This window comes from Drosophila obscura, unplaced genomic scaffold (genome assembly GCF_018151105.1).
Source record: "Drosophila obscura isolate BZ-5 IFL unplaced genomic scaffold, ASM1815110v1 contig_151, whole genome shotgun sequence".
Classification (NCBI taxonomy): Eukaryota; Metazoa; Arthropoda; class Insecta; order Diptera; family Drosophilidae; genus Drosophila; species Drosophila obscura.
Window position 1 is genome coordinate 1940593 of NW_024542737.1, and position 20913 is coordinate 1961505.

Consider the following 20913-nt stretch of genomic DNA (forward strand, 5'->3'; position numbering starts at 1 on the left):
AACATGTAGAGTTACAGTTACATGTAATACATGTATACTTTACATTTACAATATAATATAATATAATATGGAATAGTTGGGTCTGAAAGCTCTCTAATCATGGTGTGTTAATCAGTGGGGTGGATTAAACCTTGCATGCGTTGCATTTTCTGGGCCGTTTTACTTATTGTCCATACCCTCATTTTTCTAAGCTAAGCTTTTTTCCCAGCGTTTAAAAGCTTACTTGAACGGCGGTATATTTTGTCGAAAAATAAGCGGTCACACTGAACCGCAAGCTTTAAACAAAAAAAACACCCAAGCCCCAAGTTCCAATTGGAACTTTGGAATTCGACGAGTAAGGTTGGTGTTTTTTTTGTCCACGCGAGTCGGAGAGTAAATAGCGGCGGCAAAAATTGTACCGTACAGTTTATAAAAACAAGAAAAGAAAGAAACGAAAACAACACAAAAGTCATCAAGCCAAGTGTATTCGTGTGTGAGTGTGCCTTGGGCTGCATTGGTAGTGGAAATTTGGCAAGAACCGCAAATATTTAAAAAGCATTGCAAAAATAATATAAAATTTACATATAAATGTGCCCGTGTGTGTGAGTCTAACATAAAACAATTTGTAGAAATGTCGAACTCGAAAAAAGAAAAAATCAAACGGTATTAGAACTGCAACAGCAACAACCACACAGCATCTTCATTGATGCTGCAAACAGCTGATCCGTTCTCAGAGATGCTTTTGAGTGGTTGTTGTTGTCGCTGTGGATGAACATTCAAATGTTGGGCGAGTTTTTGATGGCTTCTGCTGGCCTGGCCGAAACTTGCTGCAATATGTGGCTTAGTGGCCCAGTAACGTGGCAGTGAAAACTAGATAAATATTAATTACTAAATCATTCATTCTTGTGACTCTATACGATCGGGTGTGTGTTTGTGTGTGTCAATATAACGGCAGCCACAAACAAGCAAAACAAGTGGAGCTCCAAAAATTACGATTTCTTATCGCAAGACATTGAGAATTCGAATAACAAGAGAAACGAGTTTCAACAAGCGGAAGCATCCCTCAAATCTATACATACATATGTACATACATATTAACATTGAACATAATTTATGTTTTATGTGAAAAGAAGATCTGACAAAAGATCCATTTGTGTCTCTATCTTTTAGTTAATTTTACGTGCCTTTGTAAAATTCTTCACACCTCTACTCGCCTCGTCCCGCCTCCCCGACGCCCCTGAGTCACCAGCATCCAAAGGAGCAACGAATGATGTGATAAAACCACAAAGTCCAACAAGATTTTTGCATCTGTCCCGCTTTGCCGTCACGCAAAGAGTGCCTTAAATAAAAACGAAAGAGATTACTAAACGGCGTTATTACTAAACGAAAATAATCGGCAACGTTTTGGTTGATTTGTCACATTTATGAGAAACTGGCAGTGTGAAAGTTCTGGCTAGGAATACTTCCTTCACCCCCACCCCCCGCCGGATTGCTAACGTGGCCTTTGGCAGTAGCTGATTGGTGGTGGCCCGTGTGAGTAGAGTAGAGAGAGTGCACGATTTGTTTACAATGTGTTCGAAGCTTTTCCACCCCACTCCCGTCCCTATTGATTTGCATTACAGCCGTACCCATACCCGAACCCGAACCCACCCACCCACAACCTATCCCAAAACACAAGCAGAGAAATTTGTGGCCAAAAGTTTCTTTCATTGGAATTTATCGAAATTTGTTGGGAACCATTCAGTCATGTGGCACGTGCATTGGGTCATTCCACACACACACACACACCTACTGCTTTCCGGCACTTATCAATCACAGAGCATTTCCCCATACCGATTTCCTCACCATGCACCTCCCCCCTCGAGCACATGAGCATATTTTGGCTAAAAGACGAAATAGAAACAGCACAAATTACTGTTAAAAATAATATGAACAAATGATGTCAACATTAACAGTCTTCCTCCGTGTTTCTCCTTAATAATGCAATCTACTTTTACTTCCACGAAACATTACAACGCACATCTCGCGGATAAACCAACAACAACTTAAACTACAACAACATCAAAACGTATTACGCCGTTCTGCATGGTAAGTAAACCAACCCCCAACGTCTGTCCCACCATTCATCCCCGTTCATACGAGTATTCGTACAATACTCGTACAATGGTGAGCTCTCCCTTGCGGATGGGATGGGCTCTAGATGGACTCTTTTGGGTGTGTTTGCTGCGGTAGGAAGATGTTCCAGCGATCGCCTATGCGATAAGGGGGGGATGAGAAGTGCGTGAGCAACCCAACACCAATGCAACCCCCATTCATTCGTTTTAAAAGCCACCCCCAGATGTCGAAACTGTGTCACAGGCTGTTGAAGATGCTGACGCTGGGAAAATGGGCCAAATGAAAACTTTGGCTGCTGCAGTTTTCCGGCCTAACCTTCCACCCTGCACCCTCCACCCTCCACGACTTTTGCCGGTAGCAAAAGCTCCGTCTCTGAGGTTAAGCTTTCAGAGGATAAAAAGGCGATTTGGGTAAACAAAAAATGAAAATGGATGAAATTTTGAGGATGTCTCCTCCGAGGTTTCTGTGCTCCGAACGCTGGAATGTTGACAAATCAATTCGAAATGTCGCACTGTACTCACGAAGCCTCAATTATTGATGGTTGGCCTGGCAACCCCGAGGTCGCCCGAGCGTCCTGGACTGGTCAAAACACTTAGCTGGAGTTCAAATACCTCTCGCAGTCGGACCTCAGGCAAGCATGGAATTAATTGGCTGAACAATCAGGAGACAAAAAATCAATAGAGGACATTTCCTTGCAGCCATACGTAACCCGTTCGCTCCCCTTGTCCCATTTTCACACTCCAATCGATTGGTTCTTTGGGGCTCTGGCGAGCTTTAATCGATAATTGGTATATATGTATGCACATGGAAACGAAACGAGTTTCCACAGACACAGAGCAAAGTCGAAAGGTTCTCCAGCTCTGACTTGCCTGAGAGTGTGCAAAACATTCGTAGCTGTTGTTATATCTTCTGAACTTTGTCTTTTGCCCCGAACTCTGGCTGTTGTATAAGCACGCAACTCTGTCTCCCGCCTCCCCTTTGGGGTGGTCATCAGGGTGCATTGCGGAGGGGAGTGCTTGCGTGCTAGTGTTGGCCCCATAAAACTTTGCCAGAGCTCAGCCGTGCCCGCGTACCGGCGAAACCCCGTGCGTATGTCTAATAACATTAGCCATAAATCCTTGTTCGGATACTAAGCATACGCCCTGTTTGTCATTTTCCTGGCAGGCAGCTGGCAGGCGACGCTGATGGAGCAGAGCATCCAAAAATAGACCCAGCCTTGACTCGCTCGAATGGCAAAGCAGTCAAAGGTCAACCGATATCGGGTAATCGAGCGAGCCAGAAATTGAAGTGCAATTTGGGTTATGACCGGCACTGCACGGCAGCTCGATTAGATCTCTATCCCCTGCCCATCAGAGGCATGGCAGGGTAGGGCAGTGCAAAATTTCAGAAGTAGTAGAAAATCTTGTCCGGTGCCTTATCAATTTGCATGGAATACTGGCATTGTATACTCTGAATATTCGATTAGATGACATCATCCAGTGTTTGTTGTTGCACTGTCCACGGTGTTGTAATTTGGCAAATTTTATTGACCCATTAATAGTTGAAAGAGACAGACAGCCTGTTGACTGCTTGCTGCTGCTGCTGTCACTGCCATGGCCAACTCCCAAGATCCGTATCGAGCGGCACTTCACATTCATTAACAACAATTAAATGCGATAAATGGGGGAAGAAGGCGAAGAGGCGCCTTTCTTTGATAAGATTAGACTGCCAGAGTCAACAAAGGTGGAACCCGGTGAAATGAGTCAAGTGGCAGACAGATAGACTAAGCAGTCCCCACAAATTGATTCATCTGCGCGGTACGACCTTCGTGGCTGTGGCTTGTATTCCGATTGCCGGCTTTGGATCGCATTACCCCATCATCTCTATTTATAGGCGCTTGCCGCCTAGCTACGTAAACAATTCTAAATATTCAATATTTATTCGCATTTGAATGTGATTAGCGATTCGGAGGTGCTCTGTGTGCATTCTAAATGTTTGCATTGCGAATACTTTGAATTGCTTAGCCTCGTTCCCAAAGAACTTCTGCGGTTGCGTCACTCTTGGGACAGCTGGCGCAAGTCGTTCAAGTGGTTCGAGGAAACTCCAACTCCAGCAGCTTAACCCAAGGGGGGCATTCAACCCGAACCCTTTGACCTTTCGAAGCCAGCAATTAAAACGGAAGTGCTGGCAACCTGTTGCTGTTGCAAGCTCCGACCGGTGCGGCTGTGGCCCATTAAATACAAGAGAAAGAGCCACTCTGTGCTTGCCACGAAACAGTGTTTGCATGTGCGAGAACTGGAAGTGGCAGTGGCAGCGAAGAGGTTTGCATTAATTAACTTGGCCCAGAGGCTCTTCTGGGGAAACAGGCCACACGGGCCATCATGTTAGTTGGGCTTCTTTCGAGCAGTATCCTACTGCACTCTGCCCACGTCCATCCCCGTTAGGAGATGGCAGATCAGGTCGTTCATCGTAGGGATCTACTGTCAATTGGCAACAATGAATCTACGATGGGAACACATGTCATGAGGCACTTCTGGGGTATGTGGGGCGGGATAGACGGCCGCCCCTTTGGCAGCAGGCGGATTCCCATGATTCCTCTGCTTCCTCTGCTGCCCCGGTGCTTTTCTTGGGTTAAAAATACACGAGAGAAGAGTACTTGTTGCTCTCGTAATCGCCCTCTCGACGCCCCATTCAGACCAGGGAGAGTGCCCCCGACGAAGGGGTCAATAGACGCGCCAGTGGCTGTGAGTCTCTGCTGCAAATGGTTCTACTTGGAAAACCCAGAGCAAGAGAATGCCCAAAAGTCAGCGGCGCAGAAAGCATCAGAAAAGCAAGAAGCTTCTTCCGAACTACAAGAAAAATACGGAAAGATATATAAATAAACAACTAAAGAGAGAGAGGGAGGGGAGAGAGAGAGCGAGGGAGAGACAGAATGGTTTCTATTGATATAAAACAGATTATCGCATGCAAAGTGGCGTTTTGTTATTGTTTTCGCGGTTGAGCGATAGACAAATGGCCGAAATGTTCCGCTCGGCATTTTTCTCTTGGCAATGATAAGCTGCTTTTTCATGAAATGCAAAGCTACGGCAGATGGGGAAAGCAATCGATGGGGCACGAACTGAACAATGTTCAAATATTAACTGCAACAAGTGCCAAGGCAGACGGACGGCCATAGACAGACTGAGAGGTCGGGAATGGGTGGGACAAGCATTTTCTATTTTCCTTAGCCATTTTGTTGAATGCAAATTCTCTCAAATGGTTTCTAATAAATCCGTGAATAGGGGTCGAATTTAGCAGTAAGAGCGTGAGGGGTGGGGGGAAGGTAGAGCATAGAAGTACAGAAAGATTTCAAAATAAAGGCAGAACAAGCGCAGTATAAACAATCGGCCAAAGTCGTAAAAAGCGTTTTCCATTCCCCCCTCCCCAACCAGCAGTCGAGCCCAACCTCTGACTCCCTTACGTCATTTCTTCGCTGTCTCTTTTTCTCTTTTGCTTTGTCTCCTCCTCTACTTTTCGGCGGTGTTTCGTTGCGACCTAAAAAAGAATAAAGAACTATGACGTCAGCAGCAGCCCCATCATGGAATCGTTGAATTGTTGGAGTTGAGAACGTGCCCGAGTCACGAACCAGCCGCAGAGGCAGTGTCAGAGGCAGACTGGGGCTCTCTTCCCATCTCTAGGGAGAGCTGCAGGCGTCGGCGCAGTATCAGCACTTTCACGGATACACAGAGAATGTTTCTTTTCTCGCGTACAAGAGCAGATCCCATACCTTCCCATACCATAGCATCCCCCATTCGGATTCGGATTTGGATACAGGCAGACAGGGGCGACAGTTCAGTTTCAGTTCGGTTTCTGTTCGGTTCCGTTTTGCCAACGCTTCGATCCGCTTTCGAATTCCTCCAAATCCCTTTTCGTGGCTGAGTTCCTTCTAGAAATATTTCAAAGTTAATAGATACAATCAGATCAAGGAGCTATCCATCAGTGATCCTCATTTAAAGAGTGCCTCTGCTGGTTTATTCTTTTACTGTGGACACGACTTTGTGAGTGGCAAGATTTTTCATATTTTCATTTTCATGAAAATTGTTCGACTTCTATAAATAGACACGCCCAACGGTGGGGCTGGGGGTGGGAGGGAGGCGTTTCATGGCATACAGAAACCATCGAATCTCTCATCTGTTGCTCTCTCCCTCTTTCTGTGCCAGATACTCTCTCTGTACGAGTACGAGTATAGAGCCATTATAATAACACTATTTCTCAATGTCTGATCTGATACCCGGCAGAACACCGACTACGATGATGATGAATGAACGCCTGGAACTCGGCTGGAACTCGTCCGTCTTCTGCTAAACGATGGATCTGGCAGACCAAATCGATGACTATATCTGTTCGTTCGAGGGACTTGGTGATTTAACAATGGACTCCCTAGCGATCTTCATCTTTCTGTGGGCCGTGCTGGCCCTCTTCTCCGTCTGGCTGTGCAAGCTGCTCTACCACAAGTATCTCAACAAGGAAAAGCCGACCAGTGCCGCCAACAGTCGCCAGAGCAGCGTTGCCCCTGGGGCGGCCGCCCTCGTCAGCTCCTCCAAGCCGGAGAAGCGACTCTCTGAGCCCAGGGACATGCTGGCCACCAAGAGCAAAGTCGAGGATCTCTCCAAGCCTCTGACAGGCAGCTCGGCAGGGCGTGGTCGCTCTTCAGCCTCGCCCCTAAGCGGTGGTGCAGCGGGGGCCGCCGGACCGCGTCGTCGAGTGGTACGCCAGAGCTCCACGGGGCCGGAGAACCGCAAGAAGCGCTATGTTCCGCCACCCTCCAATGTGGTGGGACCCGAAACAGTAAGTAAAACAGATTTCTGAAAGGAGCAATCTCTCCAATCGCTAATCTATAATCTATATTCGGTGTCCCTTCTGTGCCTTTTCAGAGCTCCGTCACGTGGACCAGCCAAGTGTTCCGCTGGCTGTACAGCGATCTAGTCATTGTCAACGAGCTGCTCATGTCCTGGGTGATAGCCATCAACGACTCGCTCCGCAAGTCAGTGGAGGAGGTGAGTGTCTGCCCACACTGCCCACAGCCCAACCGCCAGAGTGGAAGAGCGAATAAAAGAATGACATCAGAAGCTCCCGGCTTTGACATCATCCACGCCACCTTCCTGGGGTCTGATGTCATGGTCGGGCTCCAGCCTGGTCTCCAGCGTCCATTGACCTTTGTTCTTAAACTTGAAATCAGTGTTCGACCGTCTACAAGCTTCCCCCACTGTCTGCCCGCCTGAGAACTCGCTCAGCCGTAACCGATGTCGAAACGTGTTTTTTGCTGTTGATTTTTTTCCTCTAGTTTTTTTTATCGCCTTTTACGCGTTCCCTCATCCCCGATACGGAGCCAGCCGTAGGCCAAGGTCAGCGCGGAATCGTTAGTCACTCTCGACTGAGTCTCTGACTCGCGCCCCAAATACGCTCACTTCTGAGCCCCAAGCCCCAATCGGCGGGTTACGTAATGCGCAGTCCCCTAAACCAGATCGCAGCAGCCAATAATTCTCTTTTTCTCTCTGTCTCTCGTTTGCAGCATGGAGTGGCCGTGGAAGTGGTCCGGGTGCTGCCCGATAGCCCTGCTCCAGGCCTCAACAACATATTCTGTAACTGCGATGAGAACAATCCTGCGGACATGGTAAGTAGTTTCCTACCCTATCGTGGGATGAGACCCTGGACTGGACTAATTGGGAGTTTCCACAGCTCATCACTTTCGACTGCGACGCCATGCCGGTGCTGCAGGTGAAGACCTTCCGCCAGAAGTCGGGAAAGGTGGAGACCTCCCACTACAAGGTGACCGTGTCGCGGTTCCGCGCCCGCATGGCCATCCCCATGAACTACAACACCCTCAAGGGCGAGATGCGTGTCGAGGGCTATCCTGATGTGAGTGTGCTGTCCTTCTGGCCCTGTCCAGGTGTAAATGGGCTATGAATGGAAGGATAACCTCTTTTCATTTTCGTATCGCCACAGGTGCGCATTGCCATGAACAGCGTGGGGGCCATTAAGGCCATGGACCAGGACGAGCAGCAGCTCCAGACGGTCATCAGCGACATCTTGACGACGGCCTTGCGCGACACTGTCTACCCGGTGGACTTCTCCGTCTACTCCACCTGCCCGCGGGCCGAGGTGGAGCCCCTGGATCTGCCCGTAATCTATCCCGTTCACTATGACTCCCTGGCGGTGAGCGGTTGGGAGCAGTGCGGAGTGCGACCTCAGTCTGTTGTAGTTTCTGTTTCTGTTTCCGTTCCTTTTCTGTCTTGTGTTTGACTGTCTTTCCAGTTCGTCGTCACTCGTCGTCATTCCATACAGAACTCGAAACACAGGACTCTTTCCTGTACAGTGATCCCACTCTGTTCCTCTTTTGCTCCACAGACAAAACACGAAAGACAACAGAAAACAGACAAACAGACACTCTCATTGCTCCCGCTGTCTCCCTCTGTGTATATCTCCATATCTGTATATGTGCCATGTGTTGGACTCCCTTCGTTAATGGAATTCGCCTTCTCTCTTTCTCCTCATCTCCCTCTTGTTGCCATCTGCGTATGCGTTTCCTGCCAGTAAAGAATTCTCTCTTTTGCGCTCTCTCTTTTCAGGGGAACCAATACTTTCAATATTATTACAATTTCTAGTGAATGTCACACGAGTTTCTAATTAAAGGCGAATTTCATAAGCCCTAACCCAACCTCAGTGTTCTCTCTCTGTCTCTGAGCCCCCCTCTCTACCCACCCTTCTCTTTCTCTCTGTCTCTGTCTCGTTCTCTCACGCACTGACTCATTGCATGCTCTGCCTCCTCCACACACAGCACAACATGGAGCACCACCTGGGAGGTGTGGGCCTGCGGGACTCGCAGCACATGGTGTCCGGCAGGCGGCTGCTAGTGAAGATCGTCAAGGGCGAGGGTCTGAGAGACGCCCACGACCCCTATGTGGTCATCGAGATGGACGAGCCGGCCCAGAAGAACCAGACGGGCACACAGCGCGGCAGCAGACCTTACTGGGATGAGCACTTCCTCTTGTGAGTCTTGGTGTGGCCTTCTGCTGGGGATTCCCGGACTCATCTTTCTTTTCTTCCAGCGAACTCTCCCCCCAGTCTGCAGAGATACTTTTCGAGGTGTACGACCATCCAGTGATCGCCTCGGATCCGCCCAAATTCCTCGGACTTGGCCTGGTCGGCATCGACGAGTTGGCCGTGGGTCCGGCATCCACCCAGCTGCTGCAGCTCCAGCCACGCCCCTACGAGACCCAGCCAGTGGCCGGGGCCATCACTGTGGACTTCGTGTTTATCGAGGGAGCCGAGATTCCGGCGGGCGCCCGTCCGCATCGCCTCAAGGAGGCCCTGCGTCTCAGCACGCCGGCCATCAACGAACACATCCGAAACGGAGCCGACCTGGCCGACGCTGCGGTACGCGCTCTGCAGGACGGCGCCCTCTCCGCCACCGGAAGCGGTGGCCAGCCCAGCAAGAGCACCCTCATCATCCACAGCGTGCAGCGGGTGAGTAGGATGCTGATGCTTCTCCGCCAGCATTATCTCAATCATCTCCTGGAGACCACCATTGAGCTCTCTTTGGTTCTATAATTTCATTCTTTCTTCGTTTCTTTCATTCCATCCCCGATCCCGCACAGAACTCGAGCAATCCGAATGCATTTAAGGTAATTCCACACCCGATCCGCACTCCAGCCTCGGTCATCCGTTTCGTTTTGAGTTTCATTGAGTTATTGCGTCTCTAACCCCCACCTCCGCCCCCTCATGATGAGCACCGTCATGCAGGATTAGGATCTAGTCAAGCTAATCTCAACTGTTTCTCGTTCTGTTCCATTGCTCGTTCTTGCCTAACCCCCGCGCTTCTCTAACCATGCCCATGGCAACGCCCCCGTCCAGGTCGAATTGAACAAAGATGGCCGCATCGAAGTCATAGAGTCACCCACAGAGCTGGACCAGGCCGTGGCCCAGGCCTTCGAGCGAGCCGCCAGCGAGGCAGCGGCCGCCAAGGCCGAGCAGCTCCAACTGGAGCTCGAGTTGGACCCCGGAACGGAGGTCCAGCCGCTGCCCGGCACCGGTAACGGTGAGCCACTCAACGAAACAGGTAACGGTAATGGTACCGCCAACGAGGACAGTGCCACGGAGGTGAGTTCAAGAGTTCGCAAAAGAGTTGGAGGAGTTAGATCCATGGCATGGCATGAAGTTTGCAGTTTTCGACGCACCCAACTGAGTCCTCTGCTAATCTCTGTGAGCGTTCTTCCAGTTCGGGCAGCCCAATGCAGCCTCCTCGCCAAACGGCAGCGGCTACCACAACAACTACAACCTCAACGGGAGCAGTGGACTTGCCGGGAACGGCAACGGCAGCTCCAACATCAATGGTGGTGGCTACAGCTCCAACAGCCTGCCGAGGAACGGGGCCCATTTGGGGCAGCAGGCGGGCGAGGGCATGGACGTGCTGGACGACCGCGGGCGCAGCAAAAAACGTAATTTCTTTGGCACTCTGAAGAAGCGGCTCAGCCGCTCCAAGACACGCACCCTCTCGGCAGATCAGCCCAATAGCAATCACAAATCACTATCAGCCACCAACTCGAACTACGCCAATACTACAACAACATCGACAGGACTCCCCCGAACCGCCACCGGAACCCTCAATGGTGATTCTTCCCGTTCATTATCTGTCGATCGTGCCACTCTGTCCAAAAGCAATTCACTTGGTAATTACCCAATCGTCCACCCAGTCCCCCTGCACCAGCATCTCAGTCTACGTTCTAACCGGCCATGCATCCCCCGAGCTTACCGCACATTTCAGACTCTTCCTGCATTATGTCTGTTATAATTGGATCAAGGGTTGGGATAGCCAGGACCAGGACATCCATCTCATTTGACATTCGATCATGTCCCCCGTGCATATCCTAACTGTTGATTCTTCTTCCGATGCACTATCCATGTATCTATCCATTTATGTATCCTAATGTTTAATGTTTAGAACATGTCTATATATCTTGACTTTATGCTTAATTCCTTGAACGTTAATTTGTATCTGTATCGTTAACTGTTCTGTATCTATATATCTTGTTTGTCTTGTCTTCTCTCTCTCCACATTCTCTCCCCATCAACTGCTAACCGAACTGTGTCCCCAACACAAATCTGTATGTATTCCCCGGTCCTCCACCAAAACCACACCACACTATATTACACACACACACCAAACACTTCACAACACAAACACATTTAAATTTTTTGAAACGTTTTGCAAACACTTGGCTTTATTTTGGATTTGGATATTGCGTTTTTGGATCTGCTTCCCCTCGGTTCGCATACGGCATTAATGATCATATTTATAATTATTTCTCACACTCTCTTTTCGTATCTTTTTTTTTCTCTTTTTATTTTCATATGCAAAATATATTAATTTGGTCTTATCGGGTGCTTGGTTTGTGTGTTACTCTCCAATCTACAATCTGTACTATCCACTACTGGATATTGGAAACGATATTCGAACACACTATTAAAACAAACACTAAATTACGCAGGACCCCGCATGGGCATTGGTTCCGCCATCACCGACCACTCACGACGCTCTTCAATTTCAGAATCCTCGGCCATCTCAGGTTTCTCCTCGGCCAGCAACAAGACCTACGTGCATGAGGCCTCCACACTGGTCCTGGAGACCATCGAGAACGGCGTAAAGCGGTGAGTCATGACCGAATCCAGATCTTCCTGTGATTCTCATGCTTTGCCTTTGTTTTAGCCACTTTATTGTGCCTTTGGCTATTGCCCAGAGACCGCGCTGGCGCCGCAAGGGTACCAAGCTGCACATCTACAACGATCACACCTTCATAGCCAAGCATTTGAGCGGGTAAGTGGGCCGAATTGGCAAAACTCTCACCTCGAACTTCTTACCATATTCTTCTATTCGTCTTGTTATGGCCTTGCAGAAGCGGCTTGCAGTGTTCGATTTGCATGAAGTCCATACCTCGGAGGCCGGGCAAGCAGGGATACGAGTGTCGTGACTGCCAGCTGATCTGTCACAAGCAGTGTCACATACGGGCACCCCAGGCCTGTCCCAATCCCACGGTGCTCTCCATGGAACTGTAAGTGGTCGGACTCGCTACCCTCGGGCTTGGTTGTGCCTCCTCCTTCCCTTGTTTAACTCTGACTTTGGAGTGGCCCCAAACTAATTAATTGATTTCGTTTTATTTTTTCTCCTTCCACACATACAAAACACACGCCCTTGATCCTTGTAGAAGCTCCTATCCGGTACTCACAGAGAGAGATCTAAACCTAGTTATCTAAAGCATTATCTGTCTACCAAAACTATCTAAATACTCGTACTTCTTCTTTTGTAAACTCCGCCAAATGCAGTTAAATATTTACCACGAGCAATTGCAATTTTTGATTTACTTTGATCATTGAATTGGCGTCGGAAGAGCGTGTAGAGCTCCGTTAAAATTTGACTTGAATTCTGTACTATATTGCTTCGGCTTTTGCCTGACTGCTAACCATCCACAACGATCATCTGCGATCATCCTCATTCATCCATGAAGCTTGGCCACAGCTATAAATTGAATTCAGTTCTCAGTTGTCTTCTGTTTCGACATTAATCCGAGCTCTTCTCTCATCGCACCACTCGACCACCACACGACCACCTCGCACCACCACTCGGACACAGGATGGACAGTGAGCAGTAGGCTTAGGTGCCGCGCAATCAACTAAAACACAATATTCTAACTAGTTTGGGGGCGACAGCGGCAGCGGCCGAACTTAAAAACACAAAAGTCCTCCTTCTGAAACTCCTCCTTCGATCCTTCGAAACAGCCTCAGTTCTAGATTCGTTCGGCTATAGAAGGTGCGAGAGTTATTCACTCTTTAGGCGGGTAAGCCATCTGCATGGAAGTTCCTTGTTCTGCTACACCAAACCACTGTGTTGTGTACTAAATTAACACCAAGCTCCATTCCGTTCCGTTCGGATCGGTTTCGATGGTTCAGCCTGTTGCTTGTGATTCGGCAAGATCTGTTGTTGTTTAAAGCTTTTTATACCCCTATTTGGGTTGTTGATTTTATTGGATGTTCCCCATGTCTTTTCAGACTCGACTAATCCGATCTCTTTGCTTTTTCTTCACAGAACCAAACTTAACTCGGCTGCGGCGGATCGGAGTATACGGAAACTGTGAGCCCCCCATCCATCCATCATCCTTCACAGACCCGAGGACACTTAATCGAATTACTATGCTTAGAAGGAGGAACAGCAGGACACATCGGCTATCGAAATCTTTGATAAATTATGTTATTTATTTATACACACAAACACACACATCCATGTGCAATAAGTTCTTTGGTTTCGTTTTTAACCTTTCTCTGTGTCAACAAGACCCCTTTGATATTTTGTATTTTCTACAAACACGAATAATAATTGTACAAAATAAGAGCAAACTAAGAATTTTTCAATTAAAATTACTGGTAAAAGTAAAAACGTTTTTTGAAGTCTGGGAATCGCTACGAAAATCCTATCCTTAAAAATTCGAAAATATGTGGCAGGCATCCACCAATTTTTGAAGGCGCCTATAATTTTAAATGGAATTCGGTTAGAATGGCAATCTGTGGCACCGCCGTTTAATACGACTATCGCACGAAAGTATCGAACTCTGTGAGTATCGATGAAACATGAACCAAAAGTCACGGGTATATCTTCTAACGACGTCGAAAGTAAGAAAAATAATATCCATTTGTCCTGAACTCCGAAAAGTCAGAGCCCAAAAAAAAAATGCACATTTATGTTGTAATATCACCCACAAATATTTTTCCACAAAAATATTTATCGATATATATTAATACATACTTGCATCGCTAGTTTCGGTCAAAACATCGGGAGGGGAAGGGGCAGAACAACAACATTTTGGGCTGCGCGAGCATGTGAAATTTTTCGTTCGTGAAATTATTATAAACTAATAATTATAAGGTGGCAAAATTGTTCGTCAGCCAAAAAAAAAGAAATAAAAAACTCGGCAGCAGTCACGTGTTCGCATCGGTGCGCTTCTCATAAATTTACAAGCAGCAGCGAAAACAACAACAACACAGTCGTCAGGCGACAAAGCGACACGCCTCGCCTTCGTCGACGCAGTATTGTGTCGCCCCTGTTTTTGTTGTCGCGTGTGTCGTCGCAGTTCTGTCTGTTGTCTGTGCCTACTCCTAATGGGGGAATCTATGCCTGTGGTCGAGCGCTAAGTTCAATAAACAATAACCGATTAAAGTGCTTACCGAAGAGAAAAAATAAAAAAAGACTGTTCTGTGGCCCCCTGAAAGCGCAACTCGCTTACCACCCCCCGCCAAAATACGCTTTCTCTTGCCCGTTGCAAACGCAAACGCTGCGATGCGTGTATCATTCTTGGCAAGGTATTTCAAGTACAAGGTGGAACCAGCCCCAGCTTTGGGGGCCGCTGTGTTCAACTGCCATACCTCACATTTAACTTTTCTTTATTCTACGCTGCCGCTGACGCCGCTGCTGTTGTTGTTCCTGCTGTTTGATTTGGTTTTTGTTTCCATCATTTTCTGCGTCATAATATCGCCAGTGTCGTTTCCTGTATCTGTGCCCGCACCGTTCCCGTATCCGATACCGTTCTTGTTGTCTAATTTCGTGTTTGCCAATTTCAGTTTGGGCTAATTTCGATCTAGACAAAGAAGTCCAGTTAACGTTACGCAATTGAAAGTCTCTTTGTGTGTGACTAATGTGTGTGTAATCCGCCCGCCTGCCCCTCTCTGCAATCTGACAAAATGCATCTTGATCTTTATCGATGGGCGGCCACAAATAATCAGTAAAATAAAACCAAAGAAAAGGAGACGATAGTGAGTGAACGAAAGCAAAGTACGCGAAAGAAGAACCAGAAAGCTGGTAGGATTCGACCTCGAATTCGGACTCCGATCGGGGACTCGACTCGGTCTCAACATGGCCGCCGCGCACAGCCACCACAACGCGAACCTCCTCAGCTCGGACATCTCGCGGCGAAATCCGCAGGACGAATACGAGCTAATCCAGAAGATTGGCTCCGGTACCTACGGCGACGTATACAAGGTGAGTGAGGCATTGATGGAGGTGATGGGTGATACCCCAGACACGGGCGCAGGGGTATGGTACGACTCTTACGCCATGTTGCAGACAGACGGTTGTCCTGCGGAAGAATAAGCGCCACCTTGCAGAACACGGTCTGGCCTGCGCTCGCCATCTATCCCGGGAATGTTTCGCACACAAAAACCAACCGAATGAAAGCGTGCCTCTGATTTAGAATGCTTTTCCTCCTCTCCCCATCTGCTGCTTTTTGTTTCTCTTTGCATTCCTGCTGCCAGCTTGGTTGCATGTGCAGCCCCATACCCAGCGGCATCGCCAGCCCACCCCTATCCGTCCAACTTGGCACACTCATTTGTACATCTGTTTGCCACCGCATGCTCCACGCTCCACGGCTCTCCCCCCCGGGTTCACCAAGTTATTCCAGCACAAAATATGCGCAATTTTAGTTTTGCTTTTCTTTCTTTTTCCGCCATTGCCGCCTCCCTGCCTGGATGCCTGTTTCCATGTTTCATCTTGCTGCCCGTCGTTGCCTTGTGCAAATATGACAAATGCTCTCTGCCCAAGAAGCTGCCCTTGAGCCCGAGTCTGTTCTGTGGGGAGCAAGGCGTGGCATAATGCGTTTTCGCTGTTAGGGGTGGCTCACTGCACCAAAGAAGAGACACCACTGATCCACAGTGGTGCAAAGAGGAAACGAATATTTGCAATCTAGGATCCCATGGGAGACCATCAGCACCTATTCGATTGCTTGCTACTTCACTTATCGCCTACCGATAGGTGCCCACCCCTGAATCTGGTTCCCCCTCCCTTGCACCGTTATGGCTAGCAGCCACGCGCTTGCATTGATTGCGGGGATTAATATTGGGAATGTGTTATTTATTTATGTTTATCCACCCCTCCTCCTCGTTCCCCATTCTGGATTTTCTCTCTCGCGTTCTCTTGGAGGAGGAGGATGCGTCATCCGCCAAGTCGGCGGCGCATGCTTCAACTTGGGTTTCGATTTCGGTTTCAAATTCAGCTTCAATTCCAATTCCAATTTCATTTCCCCTTTTCCATTCATCGTTCCCCTGTCTTTTGTTTTTCTTTTGCGGAATTGTGATGCACACACATACAATATGATGCCACACTCTCACAGAAACAACACATCATCAGAACATTCCGCTGGCAATTCTCATTTCATCTCATTCCTCCACACTGTTTACAAATCTCTCCTCTCTCGTTTTTTGTTTACACAAAGTTTTGGCATGGAACACACTCGCTCGATACGTATCCATAATCGTACAGACAGAACATACTGTATATATATATATATATATATATATATATATGTATATATGTATCTGTACTATGTATCTGTACTATGTTCGAGTATAGTGTGATAGGGAATGGGAAACGCAATTGAAGTGCTTGGGCAATCGAAAAGCGTTCTCTCGTTCGCGCTCTCTTTTGCAGCTCGTTTCGCGATATCAATTTACAATGGAAATATGTAATATGTAATAATAATAATAAAAGCAACAACAAAACAGGCTATTATGGGATGAGGAGAAGGGTAGGCAGGGCAGGCATTGGGTTTCCACTGTTCCAATTGCTCTTTCGCCTCATTTCTCATCGATTCATTCCTAATAGTCGCACAAGTACTCCAGTGCATCAGAAAAAATAGACGGAGAGCTGGAGCGGTAAAGGAAGCAACTAAATTGCACCTGACAAGGGGGTGTGGCTGAAGTGGGTGGCTGGGTAAAGGTGCTACAACAAGGTTTTCATTACCGGAAATTCGAGTGCGAAACGAAACAGAGGGAAAAGTCCAATAAGTGGACTCTGCTCTAAGGAAAGCTCACAAAAGGAAAAGTGCCAGGTTACAGTTATGCAACGGAAAGTAGTACAAATACAAATACATATGTACATATTTTATGCGTGCCACAAGAGTGTGGGTGTGTGTGTTGTGTGTGTGTGATTGCCTTTGCCCGCCACTTGACTTCGCTACACAATATGGCCATTGTTGTTGTTGCCGCTGCCACACTCTAACAATCATCCTCGTCATTGTCGTTGTTTCTTTCTGGTTTTATACCCTCGCAGAGTGTACTACGATTTTCATCAACTCTTTGCATCGGACCCCAAAAAGTGTGGCATGCCTGTCCATATAGTACGATCTGTGTAGGAGCTGTTGCGGCAGGATCAGTCAAAGATCCGGTCGGATAATTATAACTCACAGAAATTTGACCCAGAGAAACATTCGACCTGCAAGGAGGGTATCCAAGAGCTTCTGTCCCCCAAAAGGGAGCCTTTCTTTCTTGTTTTTATTTTGTTTGTGTGTTTTTTGTTTTTGTTCATGCAACACGCATGAAAACATGAAAAAAATTTGCGCAAAGCTCTCGACACGATAGAGAGAGGGGGCGAGGGAGAGGGAAGGAGAACCCATCTCTAAAGAACGAGAGTTAGGTGGTTGGCCAGGAGGGGATGGGAGACTAGAGAAAATTACTAGAGAAAAGAACGAAGTGAAGTGAATTTGAAGCAGCGCCGAGAAGTGGCCAAGTGGTGGGTAGATGGGGTGGTGCCAGGAGGGAGTGAAGGAGGTCACGTAGCAGACGCATGTGTGGGCGTGGACTGGAACATGCATTCGCCTGTATCTCTGTATCTGTATTTGTGTTTGCTGTGGAATTGCAGCTTGTTTGTTGCTTTGTTTTCCCTTACATTTTCTCTCTCTTTTTTTCCTTAGGCATTTTCCAAATTTTCCACAAAACAAAAACAGAATCAAAGCCAAATCATTTGCACCCGAAAAACTCAACAACTTTGTCAGGCTAGACAACAGTGGGGGAGGTTAGGGAGGGCAGTGGAATTGTCTATGACTTGCCGAAAAATGTTTGCCTTGAACTACGTTGCGGTACAGCAAACAAGAGGAGGGGTGCCACAAAAGGCAAACAGAAAATGTCAAAGGGTTTCCCTAGCCACGAACCTGCTGCTCCCCTGCCCCTGCCCATACCGCCCCCTCGTCGTCTTGGATGTTCCTTAAGCAAAGAATAGCGAAGGATTTGCTGGGTTTCGCTGGATGAATAGATGGCAGGGATGGATGGACGCTGATGGTACGTGGGGGGGCAGATATGCAAATTTATCCTGACACGCCCACCTCCAATGGCCGTTAAGCAAACACTGAGACAGATTCAACGCCTCCGAACTCGCATTCGCATCCGCATCCAGTGCCACATCCACATCTAGTGCCACATTTAAATGTTAAATGAGAAACGCGGCAAAGTTTTTCCTAGGAAGAGAAAACAAAGCAGAAAATGTGTGCGAGAGTGTGGAGTGGGGGGTTGGTGGTTGGGGGGTGGCAATGCAACCCTTAATTTAGCAACAACAAAGCGCCATAACTATACAAGCTACGACTGTGGCAGGAGGAGTGGAGGAGAGTCAGGGGCGGAGGTAGAGGAAGTGGCAACGGCAGCGGTAGAGGGACGTCGCCATGTTGACCTAATTTTGCCGTGGCAATAATTTGCACGTCTTCAACTGGTTGTTGGAAGCCAGGGGAAAGAGTGGCGCGTGGCAATGGGGGCAGAGAGTAGCTGTGGGTAGCGCAGGGATAGGACCAAAAGGGCACCCGATTGTGGGGAAGTTAGGGGTTTATTCCACCCGGCTATGGCAATGCTTTGTGGAGGCTTGTGGCTGCAATCTCTCTCTCTCTCCCTTTCTCTCTTTGTGTCCGCCTGTGCCCCATCTGGCAGAGGGTGGTGTTTCAGTAGCTCCAGCTGTGTCTAATTTGGATGCAACAACAATTGTGGCAACAATGTTTCCATGCTGGACGGACACTGCATTCGAGTTAACTCGATGCAACATGTAATCAATGTTCACTCATTACACGGTACTCACGGCTCATTGACCTGTTGGGAGGTGGGTGGCACATGTCGGCCAGATATCGGATGCTATATCCAATGCTATGTGCTCGGAAATAAAGAAAAGTTTACAGGTCATGCCACATGCTTCATTGCACTGACTATAATGAGCAGATCCCCGAAAAGTTTGCATCTGCAGATTACTCATCTTTATTTCAATCGATTCACATAAGAGTGGGATAGAGATACATTCAGGATAATCTTTGGAAATTTAATTCAAGATTTGGAAATTAGGATGTGGGATATGTACTGTGGGTGGTCTCTGGAGGGAGCAGCGCCTTAATTTGGCTTGAACATAACATAGTCCGTTCCTCATGGGGCAACACGAGACAGGAACATCAACAATTTGTGGCAATTAGCAGGGACACTGCCAATGGGGACACGTGTTCGGGTAATGGACCGGCCCCCACCACCTCCCCTCACTCCCAGCTGACCCAGGAAGAGTCCAGCAGCAGTCCACACAGAACTCACTGGCACCTTGCCACCTCCGACGCTCAACATCGCCTCTATCGGCGTGTTCTTTTATGTGTCCGCCCCCCTGCCTCTCACCACTTGCTCGGTGCTCCGTCCGCCCTTCTTCTGCTTGTCCACTGATCCTAAACTAATCCACTGGCCAAATCAACTCAAATGTACGAAAATTTAAATAAAAACCCAACTCCAGGGACCCCTAAACCTACAGCCCGAACCCCTGCTCCGCATCCCTCTTTTCCGCCACAAATCCCGAAAAATCGCAGTTGTGCAAATATTAGGATTGCCTGAGGAAAAGGCCTCGTCCTCCTGGTCTTTCATTCCATTATCCTTTCGCTTTAAAACATATCAGAAATATTGCATACCCTCCCCAGTCAGCCACAGCCTCCGTTCATCGCTGGCCCCTTAGCTATCACCGACATCAGCAGACGTCCCCAAAGTCAAATAAAAACGAGGCAAAACACAAAATAAAAGAGATTTTCCGAGTCTAAATCGGAATTTTTTATATATTTTCTTTGCCGTGTTTAAAGTTGGGTTTTTCTGGTGGGAGAAAATGGTTGGTGGAGTGCAAGGAACGGGGAAAAGGGCAGCTGTAGGCAGACACTTTTCTGTCGGGAGAGGAAGTGGGACTGGGAGTGGGAGTGGGATTGTTTGGAACAGGTCACTTGTCCTCCTCTGGCGCTGGCTCTGTCTCTGGGAAGGAACAGGAGGAAAAGCAGGAGCAGGACCTAGGACGTGGCAGATGCTGCTGGCTAATTTCACCTATTTCTGTACCAGTGGACCCTTCTCCTTTTTTCCTTGTGGTCTGGCCAGTCTTTGGTTCTGTCTTTGACCCTGGAAGGCTGCGCAACGTCTAAATGTCACCATTCATCTTGTTCCAACTGTGTTCCACAGAGAGAGAAGAGAGGAAGATGTCCTCCCTGCGGTTGATGCTGCTGCTTCTGCTTTAGTTTTTCCCTTCATTTCCTAACTCATTTCCGTTTGACGTTTTCCTTAAATATTGAACGGCTCCGTTCCTCCGTTCTTCCATCTTTTCATTCTTCTGCGTATCCGATGGCCACTCCGCAGGAGAAGATGGAGATGGACCCGTCTGAAGAGCCATCCCATCAATTGGATGTATGCCAGACCCCATGCCCATCCACCACCACTACACCCAGCGGCGAGAGGGGAAGTGTTTACAGCTTTTCTAGCTCGTTATTTGGCCAATTTCGCAAAGGATTTGGCCAGGGCTTCTTTCTCCTCGTAAAGTCTTCTCCTCCATCTTCCTTTTTTTTTCCTCTTTCTCTCTGGGTGTGTGTGCGTGTGTGTGTGTGTACGAATGCATATGTATGTATATGTGTAGCAGCCAAAACTTTGTCCTTCATTATAACTTGACTTTGCCCCATCGACATCCTCTACAGCTGCCCCATACCCCATGCCCAAGTTTTGCACCGTCAA

The 20913-nt window shown here is 48.0% G+C and overlaps 2 protein-coding genes across 32 annotated transcripts in view; both read left to right on the top strand.

The window, feature by feature from the left end:
• Positions 1–316: 316 nt before the first annotated feature.
• LOC111080086 lies at positions 317–13493 on the top strand. 26 transcript variants are annotated; one of them, XR_002608429.2, is made up of 17 exons: positions 5892–6110; positions 6351–6900; positions 6987–7109; positions 7625–7726; positions 7792–7971; positions 8059–8268; positions 8891–9102; positions 9162–9579; positions 9711–9737; positions 9967–10212; positions 10331–10781; positions 11601–11760; positions 11819–11926; positions 12006–12161; positions 12315–12327; positions 12740–12944; positions 13193–13493. XR_002608429.2 is itself a non-coding variant. In XM_022375497.2 (16 exons), exons 3-16 carry the CDS (start codon positions 6484–6486, stop codon positions 13239–13241), a joined length of 2859 nt encoding a protein of 952 aa, XP_022231189.2. In that variant the 5' UTR covers positions 317–339; positions 1150–1512; positions 6434–6483; the 3' UTR covers positions 13242–13493. The 26 variants fall into 26 exon arrangements, 23 of the variants coding, with proteins under 23 accessions (XP_022231189.2, XP_022231191.2, XP_022231190.2 ...); XR_002608431.2 differs by having other exon boundaries at positions 12740–12916; XM_022375497.2 differs by lacking the exons at positions 5892–6110; positions 12315–12327; positions 12740–12944 and adding exons at positions 317–339; positions 1150–1512 and having other exon boundaries at positions 6434–6900.
• Positions 13494–13933: 440 nt separating this feature from the next.
• LOC111081218 (mitogen-activated protein kinase kinase kinase kinase 5) overlaps positions 13934–20913 on the top strand; it is a 46772-nt gene continuing 39792 nt past the window's right edge. For 2 of the 6 annotated variants that reach the window (XM_041591839.1, XM_041591842.1), the window contains exons 1-2: positions 13948–14095; positions 14719–15136. In XM_041591839.1, the coding sequence (XP_041447773.1) occupies positions 15011–15136 (126 nt within the window). In that variant the 5' untranslated portion in view covers positions 13948–14095; positions 14719–15010. Of the gene's footprint in view, positions 14096–14718; positions 15137–20913 lie in introns of all 6 variants that reach the window. The other 4 variants (XM_041591841.1, XM_041591840.1, XM_041591843.1 and 1 more) reach the window with 4 other exon arrangements.